Source organism: Haemaphysalis longicornis, unplaced genomic scaffold (genome assembly GCF_048455015.1).
Source record: "Haemaphysalis longicornis isolate Haplotype H1 unplaced genomic scaffold, Haemaphysalis longicornis Haplotype H1 scaffold_1, whole genome shotgun sequence".
Classification (NCBI taxonomy): domain Eukaryota; kingdom Metazoa; phylum Arthropoda; class Arachnida; order Ixodida; family Ixodidae; genus Haemaphysalis; species Haemaphysalis longicornis.
This window is the reverse complement of record NW_027526203.1, coordinates 51,721,536-51,737,447: the sequence shown is the minus strand read 5'-3', so window position 1 is coordinate 51,737,447 and position 15,912 is coordinate 51,721,536. Positions and strand designations below refer to the sequence as shown.

Genomic DNA, 15,912 nt, shown 5'->3' with positions numbered 1-15,912 from the left:
CTAGGATAGGATTGCAAGTTCGCGAATTCTTCCGTAGAATGCGACTACGCGAAACGCTACCGCGCGTACTCCCGTGTAGGCAACACAGGGAAAATCAAACAGCACGGGAAATCTCGAAGAAAACATGACTCCATATTCACCTAGCACAGCCTCGTTTTAAACACATTTCCACGGGCTAACCCTCATCTCCTGAAATTGTCGGTGATTTCCTCCCTTATGAGACTACAATTCCTCCGATACAGAGCCGGTGTAGCCGACGAAGTGGGAATATCTTATCATCCAGCAGAGGGCGCGGGATCAAGCGCGCGGGCATGAACCACATTTCGATCCATCGTGAAGCGGCGCACTTGAGTAGACGACGTAGCCAGTACCCCTTTACAAAGCATGTTTCTAGAGCGGAAGCACCACATGATTTGGCAACAAGTCAGTGGCGCATAAGGAACCCCGTCAGGCGCTAGGTGGCGCCTTCGGCGCGGCAGCCGTCGAGATTCGTGGAAGTAACGGTTATTGCCGGTTTGGTTAATTGCCGCAGTGTCAACTTGTGATTACAGTTCGTTCATGGTACACACTTGTCGTGTCAATTCGTTTGCGTCGGCAGCTCGACAAACCACGATGTAAAGCGACCAGGTCGAAGAGGTACGTGGTGCGAAGAGAGGCTTGGTGCACGCGCGCATCATGCAAGGCTCATCCGGCTTCGGAGACGGCGTTTAACACGCACGAAGATCAACCAGCGTCTCCCAGCGTTATTACACGCGCGGATAAAATTCACCCACTCTAGTTGTACGGGACAGCACCGCATGATTCAGCCAAGGGCATCGTACGCGGCGTCCCACTCCACTTCACGGAGGCCGAGATTATTACTAATACGCACCAAACTGAAGAAATATACGGTGTAAGCAGACTAGGCCAAACCACGACAGTCATCCTGACTTTTGCGGGTGCAAAAAACCCATACTACGTACGACTCCTTGGCGCGAAATATCCATGCTCGATTTAAGAAACGGCAATTCCTGTTTTTCCACCTGCCACGAGGTCGGACATCGTTCTACGGCATCCCCTCACGCAAATCTACGAGTCTGTCACCAATGCGGGATCCGCAGCGCTGTCCCAGACCACCAATGCTCACCCACCTGTGGCCTGGTCCCTCATCTCTCTCGCTCACCTGGTTGCACCACACGCTACGCAGAACCCTACATTCTGCGACAACGACGGTTCCGACAAGCTAGGGCTGCTTGTCGGGAGCCACTGCGAGACCCAACTCCACCCCGTGGTCGCTGGAGAGAGCGGCCTGCTACCCCGGCGTCGTAACGGAGGAGCCGATCCCACACCAGAGGACCTGCTGCACTGCCATCGACCTAGGCACCTCATAATTCTCTGTGTCCGGACGGGTAGCAACCACGGCGCATCGAGAGCTACAGAGACATTACCCAAAACCCCAAGTCAACATCGTGTGGACCCGTGCCCACACCTCACTGACTGGTAACAATTTCGCCTATTTCTGGATTTTCTTATATACCATGGCTTCAAATATATTTTGTCACATCGCACACTTGTTGCAGACTACGGGTCCAGCGTGACTGAGGGCCTAGCGTAACGAGCTCTATTGCCCACACTAATTAGCTCGAAACAACCGGCAGGAACATGGACCCACCGATGGAGGGCGCTGATGAAGGAGGCGGCGCATCTGTTCCAGAGGGCAGCAGCAACACGAAGCAAGCGCGTCCTTGCCGGGGCCTCAACATGAGTCATGGATTCCTAAGCGACATCCAACCCACCCAAATGCTGCGTCCTCGCGTTGAGTGTAATTTAAATGTTGAATTGTTAAGGATTTCAAGCTACACCGAAGCCCAGCCAAGGGAAAGAGTGAGTGAGTGTGAGAGGGAAAGAGGTTCCCAGCCTGCACCACATATGTATCGCAGGGAAAGAAAGGGTACCGAAACTTTCAGCGTTCTTTGAGTTAAACATCTACAATATTGACTGTAACACGTTCGAAATATTCCGTGTACCGGCACCCATCGCGGTATTTCAAAACGCCCAGCCTGGAGCACAGTACCCTTCTACGGCTGCACTTCTGATGGCGCACCGTCTTATACTTTTTGCATGCAAAGAGACGCAGTATTAAGACAAACACAGCGTGCATTTGTGGACATACCTAGTGGTTACGAGTTACGTCGGAAATGGAGCAAGAAATTGTGGAACCGTGTTTAAACCAGGATTTCTATACTGCCAAGCTCAAAAGCTTCATTAAACCGCTGATGGGTTGCCCATAGCACACGAATATTTGAAGACGGCTTCGCCTCCACTATGGTCTCCGTCTCGAAAACACCGTGGCGATCTTTCCTCAGTTCACCGCGGTGCAACCCCCCTCTCCCGTGCCCTGTGTACAAACAGTTCGCCTGTGACTCACTTAGCCTGCGTTCTTCCCTTTCAACGAAATTGGTTTAGAGGGGCTCTACTGCACGGGTAAGAACGGTGTCTGGTGTAAAGCATTACGACTTCCTTTTTGTGTGTGTGCCCGACCCACCTGTATTCTGGCTCAGTGCCCGTTCGTTGTTTTTATTTTCCCCCGGCAGCAACGAGCCCAGGTTCACTTCGTGGACTATGGGAACTCTACCCTGGCATCCGTTTCCAACCTCCGGCCGCTGCCCTGCCACCTTGCTACTTTGCCCGCGTGTGCGCACCGCATGGCCCTGTCCTCGGTGGCACCCCGAGGTGTGGGTGGCGAGTGGGACAGGGAGGCCATCGAGTTCTTCGTCGCCCACACAGGCTTCGACGCAGTGTTTGAAGCCAGGAGGAAGGGACGGCGAGATCTGGGGTGAGGACACCTCGAGAAACGGGAGTGCAAAAGCATTTCTCTGGGCCCGATCTTAAGCCAACAACGACGAATTTTACGTTTCTTTTACAGATAATATTGCGTTTCGTAAGAACGATCGGTGACTATCGTTCCACCGCGTTAATTTCTACCGTGCACGGCGACACGAGTGGTTTAAATTGATCCGCAGCACCCCTAAGTATAGTTCGCAGTTTTTTTATTTTTGATTGATTGATTGTAGGTTTAACGCGCCGATGCAACGCAGGCGATGAGGCGCGCGAGTCAACGCAGAGAAGCTTATCGCGAAAAGCACACCAAGCATGTAACGAGCCAAGAAATACAATTCACTTACTGAAATCTAGATCGGAGGAAAGCCCTGCAAAGTCACCGCGTACGCCACGCCGCCGCAAAAGCCTAACGAACGTTGATCAGGTACTCGTCGAGATCATCTCGAGCAATAACAGAGGGTGGGGAAGCGCATTGCTATTAAACGTCAAGAGTTGCCTACGCAAGGAAGATAGCTTTACGAACTTGTTTCGCAAACCAATTGACATTGCAAGGCGCCAAACACTTTTAATAGTAGGTGACTTCAATGCACTCTACCAAACATGGGGATACAAGCGGGGAGCAATCGAATGACGTAATCTCTGGCTGGAAGCAAAGCAGGAGGGGCTGTCTCTGGTCACAACCCCGCGCTCCTCACTAGGATAGGATTGCAAGTTCGCGAATTCTTCCGTAGAATGCGACTACGCGAAACGCTACCGCGCGTACTCCCGTGTAGGCAACACAGGGAAAATCAAACAGCACGGGAAATCTCGAAGAAAACATGACTCCATATTCACCTAGCACAGCCTCGTTTTAAACACATTTCCACGGGCTAACCCTCATCTCCTGAAATTGTCGGTGATTTCCTCCCTTATGAGACTACAATTCCTCCGATACAGAGCCGGTGTAGCCGACGAAGTGGGAATATCTTATCATCCAGCAGAGGGCGCGGGATCAAGCGCGCGGGCATGAACCACATTTCGATCCATCGTGAAGCGGCGCACTTGAGTAGACGACGTAGCCAGTACCCCTTTACAAAGCATGTTTCTAGAGCGGAAGCACCACATGATTTGGCAACAAGTCAGTGGCGCATAAGGAACCCCGTCAGGCGCTAGGTGGCGCCTTCGGCGCGGCAGCCGTCGAGATTCGTGGAAGTAACGGTTATTGCCGGTTTGGTTAATTGCCGCAGTGTCAACTTGTGATTACAGTTCGTTCATGGTACACACTTGTCGTGTCAATTCGTCTGCGTCGGCAGCTCGACAAACCACGATGTAAAGCGACCAGGTCGAAGAGGTACGTGGTGCGAAGAGAGGCTTGGTGCACGCGCGCATCATGCAAGGCTCATCCGGCTTCGGAGACGGCGTTTAACACGCACGAAGATCAACCAGCGTCTCCCAGCGTTATTACACGCGCGGATAAAATTCACCCACTCTAGTTGTACGGGACAGCACCGCATGATTCAGCCAAGGGCATCGTACGCGGCGTCCCACTCCACTTCACGGAGGCCGAGATTATTACTAATACGCACCAAACTGAAGAAATATACGGTGTAAGCAGACTAGGCCAAACCACGACAGTCATCCTGACTTTTGCGGGTGCAAAAAACCCATACTACGTACGACTCCTTGGCGCGAAATATCCATGCTCGATTTAAGAAACGGCAATTCCTGTTTTTCCACCTGCCACGAGGTCGGACATCGTTCTACGGCATCCCCTCACGCAAATCTACGAGTCTGTCACCAATGCGGGATCCGCAGCGCTGTCCCAGACCACCAATGCTCACCCACCTGTGGCCTGGTCCCTCATCTCTCTCGCTCACCTGGTTGCACCACACGCTACGCAGAACCCTACATTCTGCGACAACGACGGTTCCGACAAGCTAGGGCTGCTTGTCGGGAGCCACTGCGAGACCCAACTCCACCCCGTGGTCGCTGGAGAGAGCGGCCTGCTACCCCGGCGTCGTAACGGAGGAGCCGATCCCACACCAGAGGACCTGCTGCACTGCCATCGACCTAGGCACCTCATAATTCTCTGTGTCCGGACGGGTAGCAACCACGGCGCATCGAGAGCTACAGAGACATTACCCAAAACCCCAAGTCAACATCGTGTGGACCCGTGCCCACACCTCACTGACTGGTAACAATTTCGCCTATTTCTGGATTTTCTTATATACCATGGCTTCAAATATATTTTGTCACATCGCACACTTGTTGCAGACTACGGGTCCAGCGTGACTGAGGGCCTAGCGTAACGAGCTCTATTGCCCACACTAATTAGCTCGAAACAACCGGCAGGAACATGGACCCACCGATGGAGGGCGCTGATGAAGGAGGCGGCGCATCTGTTCCAGAGGGCAGCAGCAACACGAAGCAAGCGCGTCCTTGCCGGGGCCTCAACATGAGTCATGGATTCCTAAGCGACATCCAACCCACCCAAATGCTGCGTCCTCGCGTTGAGTGTAATTTAAATGTTGAATTGTTAAGGATTTCAAGCTACACCGAAGCCCAGCCAAGGGAAAGAGTGAGTGAGTGTGAGAGGGAAAGAGGTTCCCAGCCTGCACCACATATGTATCGCAGGGAAAGAAAGGGTACCGAAACTTTCAGCGTTCTTTGAGTTAAACATCTACAATATTGACTGTAACACGTTCGAAATATTCCGTGTACCGGCACCCATCGCGGTATTTCAAAACGCCCAGCCTGGAGCACAGTACCCTTCTACGGCTGCACTTCTGATGGCGCACCGTCTTATACTTTTTGCATGCAAAGAGACGCAGTATTAAGACAAACACAGCGTGCATTTGTGGACATACCTAGTGGTTACGAGTTACGTCGGAAATGGAGCAAGAAATTGTGGAACCGTGTTTAAACCAGGATTTCTATACTGCCAAGCTCAAAAGCTTCATTAAACCGCTGATGGGTTGCCCATAGCACACGAATATTTGAAGACGGCTTCGCCTCCACTATGGTCTCCGTCTCGAAAACACCGTGGCGATCTTTCCTCAGTTCACCGCGGTGCAACCCCCCTCTCCCGTGCCCTGTGTACAAACAGTTCGCCTGTGACTCACTTAGCCTGCGTTCTTCCCTTTCAACGAAATTGGTTTAGAGGGGCTCTACTGCACGGGTAAGAACGGTGTCTGGTGTAAAGCATTACGACTTCCTTTTTGTGTGTGTGCCCGACCCACCTGTATTCTGGCTCAGTGCCCGTTCGTTGTTTTTATTTTCCCCCGGCAGCAACGAGCCCAGGTTCACTTCGTGGACTATGGGAACTCTACCCTGGCATCCGTTTCCAACCTCCGGCCGCTGCCCTGCCACCTTGCTACTTTGCCCGCGTGTGCGCACCGCATGGCCCTGTCCTCGGTGGCACCCCGAGGTGTGGGTGGCGAGTGGGACAGGGAGGCCATCGAGTTCTTCGTCGCCCACACAGGCTTCGACGCAGTGTTTGAAGCCAGGAGGAAGGGACGGCGAGATCTGGGGTGAGGACACCTCGAGAAACGGGAGTGCAAAAGCATTTCTCTGGGCCCGATCTTAAGCCAACAACGACGAATTTTACGTTTCTTTTACAGATAATATTGCGTTTCGTAAGAACGATCGGTGACTATCGTTCCACCGCGTTAATTTCTACCGTGCACGGCGACACGAGTGGTTTAAATTGATCCGCAGCACCCCTAAGTATAGTTCGCAGTTTTTTTATTTTTGATTGATTGATTGTAGGTTTAACGCGCCGATGCAACGCAGGCGATGAGGCGCGCGAGTCAACGCAGAGAAGCTTATCGCGAAAAGCACACCAAGCATGTAACGAGCCAAGAAATACAATTCACTTACTGAAATCTAGATCGGAGGAAAGCCCTGCAAAGTCACCGCGTACGCCACGCCGCCGCAAAAGCCTAACGAACGTTGATCAGGTACTCGTCGAGATCATCTCGAGCAATAACAGAGGGTGGGGAAGCGCATTGCTATTAAACGTCAAGAGTTGCCTACGCAAGGAAGATAGCTTTACGAACTTGTTTCGCAAACCAATTGACATTGCAAGGCGCCAAACACTTTTAATAGTAGGTGACTTCAATGCACTCTACCAAACATGGGGATACAAGCGGGGAGCAATCGAATGACGTAATCTCTGGCTGGAAGCAAAGCAGGAGGGGCTGTCTCTGGTCACAACCCCGCGCTCCTCACTAGGATAGGATTGCAAGTTCGCGAATTCTTCCGTAGAATGCGACTACGCGAAACGCTACCGCGCGTACTCCCGTGTAGGCAACACAGGGAAAATCAAACAGCACGGGAAATCTCGAAGAAAACATGACTCCATATTCACCTAGCACAGCCTCGTTTTAAACACATTTCCACGGGCTAACCCTCATCTCCTGAAATTGTCGGTGATTTCCTCCCTTATGAGACTACAATTCCTCCGATACAGAGCCGGTGTAGCCGACGAAGTGGGAATATCTTATCATCCAGCAGAGGGCGCGGGATCAAGCGCGCGGGCATGAACCACATTTCGATCCATCGTGAAGCGGCGCACTTGAGTAGACGACGTAGCCAGTACCCCTTTACAAAGCATGTTTCTAGAGCGGAAGCACCACATGATTTGGCAACAAGTCAGTGGCGCATAAGGAACCCCGTCAGGCGCTAGGTGGCGCCTTCGGCGCGGCAGCCGTCGAGATTCGTGGAAGTAACGGTTATTGCCGGTTTGGTTAATTGCCGCAGTGTCAACTTGTGATTACAGTTCGTTCATGGTACACACTTGTCGTGTCAATTCGTCTGCGTCGGCAGCTCGACAAACCACGATGTAAAGCGACCAGGTCGAAGAGGTACGTGGTGCGAAGAGAGGCTTGGTGCACGCGCGCATCATGCAAGGCTCATCCGGCTTCGGAGACGGCGTTTAACACGCACGAAGATCAACCAGCGTCTCCCAGCGTTATTACACGCGCGGATAAAATTCACCCACTCTAGTTGTACGGGACAGCACCGCATGATTCAGCCAAGGGCATCGTACGCGGCGTCCCACTCCACTTCACGGAGGCCGAGATTATTACTAATACGCACCAAACTGAAGAAATATACGGTGTAAGCAGACTAGGCCAAACCACGACAGTCATCCTGACTTTTGCGGGTGCAAAAAACCCATACTACGTACGACTCCTTGGCGCGAAATATCCATGCTCGATTTAAGAAACGGCAATTCCTGTTTTTCCACCTGCCACGAGGTCGGACATCGTTCTACGGCATCCCCTCACGCAAATCTACGAGTCTGTCACCAATGCGGGATCCGCAGCGCTGTCCCAGACCACCAATGCTCACCCACCTGTGGCCTGGTCCCTCATCTCTCTCGCTCACCTGGTTGCACCACACGCTACGCAGAACCCTACATTCTGCGACAACGACGGTTCCGACAAGCTAGGGCTGCTTGTCGGGAGCCACTGCGAGACCCAACTCCACCCCGTGGTCGCTGGAGAGAGCGGCCTGCTACCCCGGCGTCGTAACGGAGGAGCCGATCCCACACCAGAGGACCTGCTGCACTGCCATCGACCTAGGCACCTCATAATTCTCTGTGTCCGGACGGGTAGCAACCACGGCGCATCGAGAGCTACAGAGACATTACCCAAAACCCCAAGTCAACATCGTGTGGACCCGTGCCCACACCTCACTGACTGGTAACAATTTCGCCTATTTCTGGATTTTCTTATATACCATGGCTTCAAATATATTTTGTCACATCGCACACTTGTTGCAGACTACGGGTCCAGCGTGACTGAGGGCCTAGCGTAACGAGCTCTATTGCCCACACTAATTAGCTCGAAACAACCGGCAGGAACATGGACCCACCGATGGAGGGCGCTGATGAAGGAGGCGGCGCATCTGTTCCAGAGGGCAGCAGCAACACGAAGCAAGCGCGTCCTTGCCGGAGCCTCAACATGAGTCATGGATTCCTAAGCGACATCCAACCCACCCAAATGCTGCGTCCTCGCGTTGAGTGTAATTTAAATGTTGAATTGTTAAGGATTTCAAGCTACACCGAAGCCCAGCCAAGGGAAAGAGTGAGTGAGTGTGAGAGGGAAAGAGGTTCCCAGCCTGCACCACATATGTATCGCAGGGAAAGAAAGGGTACCGAAACTTTCAGCGTTCTTTGAGTTAAACATCTACAATATTGACTGTAACACGTTCGAAATATTCCGTGTACCGGCACCCATCGCGGTATTTCAAAACGCCCAGCCTGGAGCACAGTACCCTTCTACGGCTGCACTTCTGATGGCGCACCGTCTTATACTTTTTGCATGCAAAGAGACGCAGTATTAAGACAAACACAGCGTGCATTTGTGGACATACCTAGTGGTTACGAGTTACGTCGGAAATGGAGCAAGAAATTGTGGAACCGTGTTTAAACCAGGATTTCTATACTGCCAAGCTCAAAAGCTTCATTAAACCGCTGATGGGTTGCCCATAGCACACGAATATTTGAAGACGGCTTCGCCTCCACTATGGTCTCCGTCTCGAAAACACCGTGGCGATCTTTCCTCAGTTCACCGCGGTGCAACCCCCCTCTCCCGTGCCCTGTGTACAAACAGTTCGCCTGTGACTCACTTAGCCTGCGTTCTTCCCTTTCAACGAAATTGGTTTAGAGGGGCTCTACTGCACGGGTAAGAACGGTGTCTGGTGTAAAGCATTACGACTTCCTTTTTCGTAAAACTTGCTACTTCGTGATCTTCTATTGGTGTCGAGTACCGAAGCCGGTTACGTCGGCTGTTTTTCCAGCGCGTCAAGAAAAAAGGAAGGATAAAAAAAGCAGGCAGCCTACGCATAAAACTGCATTCTCTATCTGAGTGCTCATATTCCGGTTTCCTGCATTTATGCTTTTATTTTCTCTCCACTTTTGTTTCCCCGAATATAAAAAATTGGACATTTGAGAGTACCAAGACGAAAAACTACGAGATAATTACAGTCGCCAATAGCCATCGTAAATCAGCGCATTTTCCGCTATTGTAGCCCTGCCTTAATTGGAGTATACATATGTGAGTGCTACGGTGGTGCAAATGAGAGCAGCCCAACCCTCCAGAAATTATCATTGCAAAATGACTGCTATTTGGTGTCCAGTGAGCTCCCAACATTCGTTACTACGTATTCCAGTGAGGCCCTTTCCGCAGGCGAACCTCATTTCGATCGTTGTGTAAGCATCCTAGTCTAGTGTGCGGCACAACACAACGTCGGTGATGCCGGCCGCTTATTGTCGCGGTATTAACACCGCAGCTCTTTAGGTATTAACAAAGGAACTGTTTAGCGGCTCGGAATAATCGGCAATGATGCCCGTCACGCCAGCCGAAGGTACCCCGCCCGTCCGACACATGGCGCCAACGGCTCGATGGCGGTACAGTGCAAGCTCTAGAAAAGCGACGCACGTCCACCTGCCGCCCTATATATGCAAAGGTCAACTACCTCAACCCTGTTCGTGAGCTTCCAATACCTACATACCACAGAGAATGTGGCTGCGAGATACCCCCAACTCTGAGTGAGGTCGACGCCAGCGTGCCTTAGTCGGAAGTACTGATGTCGTAGTCAAACGAAAGTGTGCCATGCACGATCGTGAGGGGCCAGGCTACTTCGGCCGTACGTGCCCAAAGCCGGCCAGCCACCTTTGAACCATTACAGTGGGCAAGAAGTGGTCTCAATACGATGCGACGGCCATTCAGAGGACGAGCTCCGCTCGTGCACGGGAGCACGCTGTGCACTACTTGCCCCTCGTGTTTCGCGAAGCATTGGGTGTCTGATTGATTCGTTTATTCCACATCTGGGTGATCTTTTAGACTTTTTTCACGTCTACTTGTCACCCGCCAAGACGATTCCATTATGTTTGGTTAGCCTCTTGGCGCAGGATTTACCACTGGACTCCTTTCTGAGGAATGGTGTGACGTTTTTTGACTTTGCACCTGATTGCATATTTCTTTACTTTGCTAAAGCGTTGGACAGAGTTCACCATTCTTTACTGCTACATAAAATAAGTGTTTTTGCATAGATCAGCTAATACGGGACTGGAAGGGCGCTTTTTTAACCGCACGTGTTCAATCTCTCTGCGCTATTGACTAAAACTGTCTACAGATCCCATCAGCCTCGGTGTTCCGCAAGGAACAGTTTTAAGACCTCTCTTATTCTTACTAGATTTAAGTTATTTGTCAGCTAATATCCCATCTCAAAATAGAGAACCGCGCTGAAATAGTGCAGCTTCAAAGTGGCTTGCATAATCTTTCTGCGTGGTGTCAAACATGGCAGATGCAGTTAAAAGTCGGGAAATGTACGCCACTGTGAATTTCTCGTAATAATCAGCCATCTCCCACATACACTCTTAACCATTCCCCTTAACAGACCGCGCCCTCTTACAGGTATCTTGGCGTTAACATTGCTAAAAACCTTTCGTGGAACTCACATATAGAATTTCACTTCCAAGACGAACCAAACTCGGGCCACCTTAGTGTAAATCTCTCACCATTCTCGTTAAAATTACTCTTATACAATACGAACCTTCACCCTAAATTAGAACATACTTCTATTTGGGATCTGGCTCACACGACATTATTATATTGGGTCGAGATGTACAAAATTGCGCAGTACAATGCCGTCTAATTATCATAGAAGAACAAGCACCACCCAAAGGAAAAAACCTTTGGCCATTCCACCCTCTCGACTCCCCGAAAACACTCACGAATTCGACTCTTTCCCAGAATAAGTCCCCATAACTTTACGTTGTCTAATTCATGGATTCGTCAGCACCGTAAGTATCACCTCGCCAAGATCACTTGCACAGAATGAGGACGTACCTCATTCTATACGGTCACGCATTCCACATCCGTCTTTCCCCAAACGTGCGAGGATTGGAACAATCTACCGACCTCATTACATGTATTAAAGAACCTAACATCTTTAGCTGTAAATAACTCAGAATAAATTCCCTCTGAGTGCCCCAGTTGTATACCTGATCATATTTATTTTAGAGATGCTTTACATATTGCAGACTGAATTCGCCGCTTTGTACATGAGTTGTATTTCCTATAGCCTTTCATAGGAGTGTTGCATTGTTAAATTCAAGCAGTGCATGTGTCCTACCCTAAGGGTATATAAATGAAATTAAATGAAATAAGGCCTGCTTAGTGAGTCTTCTGAAGTCCTCGACGTTTGTGTCGTCCCTGGTGACTCCCTTCGCCGCCTTCCACCTTCCATGCACAAAACGAATTGTCCACGGAGTGGAAACGAAGATTTCACCCAGCGAACACCTTCAGCGGTTATTAAGGGATGGCCGGTACATTTGTTGTACCGTTGCTCCCGTGTACTGGAAAATATCAGCATTTCAACAAAATCACTGATCGCCACCTTGGCGGTTAGCTCATGCCCATCAGAAATTAAAGCCTGAACGCTTATTTACTGGGTAGAAACATTTTCCCACCACCAGGCCACAGCGCGGGGTCTTCCAACTCCTCGTCCCACCCCTGCAGTTGTGGAGGCGAGCATTGCACTAGCCAATGTACTCCTGAAGAAGTCTCTTGCTGCCTTTGACAAGCTTCTCATACAGATGACTATTCCAACTGCCCAGCTACTGCATCTCAAATTAGTATGATTGAAGTATTTGAAAAGCGTCAATGTTCTGGCAAGGAAGCAGTGGCGATAGTTAAAAAGGGGACGTATGGGTATGGAGGTGCTGCCCCCGTTAAACAACATTCAACGAGGCTTCCTTTTACTAGCAAAACACGTCTTTATATCCCAGAAAATAATCGCCGAAGTGCTTTGAGTCAACTTGATAGAAAACGTTTCGCACGGCTATTTACTCCTATTCCTATCCAAGGGCAATACACTGAGAGCACATCAAATAGGCTTTCGTCCACGTTGCTCCATCTGGTCTGCCCATGTGGACTTGGAGAGCTCTATCCAGCTTGCACACAGAAATGAATAAATTTGCGCACTTGTCATACTAGACATATCCAAAGCATACGACAGTGTAGAATACAGCGCTTTTACACGTAAACTTGAACAATGTGTAGTATCCACTTACATTTTCGCATCCTTTCAGCATTTCCTCGTAAGCTTTTCTGCAATTTATTCCTAGCAACAATGAGGTCTGCCGTATTGTTAATGCGCATGATATACGCTTAACCTCAGCAGCGTTGGAAATCCATGCCATTTTTCAAGTTACAGAAATATTTGGATTATGTCGAAAGGTGGAAACAGGTCTACTTTGTGGAATAATGTTGCCACGTGGGCGGTCCTCGTACTTCCCGTATTAATACCTGTTAGTCTGCCTTTCATACCGAGGGAACATCATTCCGCAAGAGACATCTTTAAAATACTTGGGGAATATCTACGATAGTAAGCTTGATTGCCCGCATCATATAGACCACATTGCGACGAAAGGGGAATGGGCACTTGATATGTTCAACAGAATAAGCAACAAACAATCCCGGATTGAGAAGAGACACGTTAATGTTCATTTACAGCGGGTACGTGCGTCCAGTTATGAGATTGCGACTGGAATAATCCGATGTCCCTAGAATCTGGCTGCCAGCCGTCGTGCTAGAGACGACTGCACTGTGCCTGCTATCAGCCCGCTCGGCCAGATCTTTACGGACATCGAGTTGGCTAACGCAGAGTATATCTGTAATGAATGCGCACTCCAGAAGTCCTGTAATTATGAGAATGGCTATTCCAGACAAGGTAGAATAATTTGCGAGAACAAGGTGTGAACAAACCTGACGCAGCCCCGCTTTCTGGATGCCCCAGACAAGGCGAATGGGATGGCCAAGGTGATTCTACACATGACTGCTGTGTTTCGTTACTCCATCACCCATTTGTGGTCTCCGCGTTTCTCACGGTATACATTGCCAGGATACGTATTGAGCGTTTATCTCATGTTCATTCGCCCCAAAACTGAGATGGGCTTCCGAATAGAATCAGGCAGGCGTTTTGCGCTGTCAATGTACGAGTGCACTCGTCACAGTGCCGTGCCCCGCGCCGCCACTCCAGGAGACTAATAGCCTGCTTACAGACGGACGTAAAGAGATAGGCACAGGACACGGTGATCTCGCAAAGCATGCGTATGAGAGTGCTTGTTGGACCTGAGGCTGCACGAGTGCCTTGACGCCGATTGAGCGCAAATACGCAACTGACATCCCTGGGCACTACGGGGCTTTGCGAGCTGCGTGGAAACGGGCAAATCCGATTCCGAGATGAGCAGAGCCCCGCAGTTGCACGAAAAAGCCAATGCCAGCGAAATGATGGAAGCTTAGGGAGTGATTGATGGCTGCAGCGTAGATCCGAGGAAAGGTGCAAGAAACGAGACAGCATTTGGAGGTCTATGCGATGCAGATCCCAAGGCAGCAACATCGGGAAGGTGGTCACTGCTGACCGAACTGCCAACGGGTGGTTGGCCCAAATAGCGTTGTCGAACCGACTCCACGCGGCAGTGGTAAGACTTCCGAGAATGTGTGTGCTCCCGTTTGACGCGGAGACGTTAGTTTCAAAGGCTGCTTTCCAGGATGATTAGCATGGGTGGCCTTTCCAGCTGTCCGCGTCGTTAGGGCACAGGGGTCACCTGCAGCCGTCAACGGCGTTGTGAGTGACCCCCGGCCCTTGGTGATGTGTCCTCCAGCGTGCCGAAATCAGCTCTGCTGTTTCAGAAATTTCAGAGGCATGGAATTTGCTTTAATTTTTCGTCTCAACCACTCTGCGGAGTTCACACAGGCAGCATGTATGCAAACAACCAGGTTGTAGTTCCCTTTTCGCGGTAGCTCGCGGCACCTAACGTGCAGCGTCCTCACTAAATTGCCGCACCCCATTAAAAAGAACACGAAGTGAAGAGGAAAGAGCGGAAGAATGGTTAGAAACCGTTAGAGACAACTGACAGGCACCCTCTTAAACAGTTTGCCTTTGCCGGTTAGTGAGCGAAGGCGTATTGCAATGTAGTAAGATTTCGTGTAATTTTAAACCCTGATTAAACATTACCGAAAGTTCGGCAAACGATAATTACAAGTGCCGTGTCATTCTGAAGCTGTTTCTTACTCTTTATATCCTTTCAGGTTGGGCATACTACTACATCTGTATTTTCCACAGCAGATTTGGATTGCTGTAATACTATTGCAATACAGATCCGGCTCTGGCTTGTATGCAACATGTTGGTATCGGTACTAAAGTCGGCTATGGGGAAGTGCAAGAAAACTGGACAGCTATCAATGCCCGGCCTGCACCTGGTGGCGCAGAAAGGTTGCATTTATTTCTCTGTATACTTTTCATTTTTTAACACACCTTTCAGTCCTAGAAATAATTTGGGTAAGAAAGACTTCCCACGGAAGTTCCAACATTTTAACAATGAACGTTAGACAATGATAATCACTTCGCAAACATATTTATAGAGTCAATAAAAATATGTGAGAAATGTGTACTACAGTACCAATAATATCGTCACGACAAGCGTAATCGAAGGAATGCTACAATAATAACAACTAGTCCGATTTGCTACCCTGCTGCAGGTTATCTCTAGAAATTTTGTTTCCCCACACTATCATCGTATTTTTCCATGTGTAAGTGTGCTTTGACCCAGAGTTCTGCTCTGAAAAGCCACTAGCCGCAGGTGCCTGCACTGGTTCATGTGCGCCGGCACCGCCATCACCACCGTGCCACATGGGCTGCCCCGACTGGCATGTGCGCGGAGTGTTTTCGCGTGCAGAAAGCCCTTCCTGACTTACCTGTTATTCAGATCTTGCGAACGATGCGTGAAATCTACAAACTCCACTATGCTGTTGCGGTAGAGTGAAATGTTGATCGAGAGACTCGGAAAAATAACCACTACTTAGACTCTACGTGCAAAGGTTGTCACATGGTCTGAAAAATGTAGCATCAAGATGAAGTAGACCTGGTATTAGCTAGCACCTGCCCGGCAATCGAAAAGAAGGCGCGGCTGGGTAAAAGGAACAATGTATTCAGCGTAAAACACGGCTCCCCTTTTGTTTCCTGTGCAACCGGTGTCGTCTATACCATGCCCTTTTCCTGTGGCCGCCAGTACATAGGCTAGACGGGCCAATGCCT

At 50.0% G+C, this 15,912-nt stretch overlaps 1 protein-coding gene and 1 long non-coding RNA gene across 2 annotated transcripts in view; one reads left to right on the top strand and one right to left on the bottom strand.

The window, feature by feature from the left end:
- The window catches only part of LOC144174046 (uncharacterized), a 29,425-nt gene extending 23,092 nt beyond the window's left edge, over positions 1-6,333 (top strand). The window contains exons 14-17 of the mRNA XM_077702461.1: positions 1,033-1,378; positions 2,574-2,815; positions 4,547-4,892; positions 6,088-6,333. Coding sequence (XP_077558587.1) covers positions 1,033-1,378; positions 2,574-2,815; positions 4,547-4,892; positions 6,088-6,333 — 1,180 coding nt within the window. The remainder of the gene's footprint in view (positions 1-1,032; positions 1,379-2,573; positions 2,816-4,546; positions 4,893-6,087) is intronic.
- The window catches only part of LOC144164107 (uncharacterized), a 189,152-nt gene that overhangs the window by 122,876 nt on the left and 50,364 nt on the right, over positions 1-15,912 (bottom strand). The gene's annotated exons all lie outside the window — the stretch shown is intronic.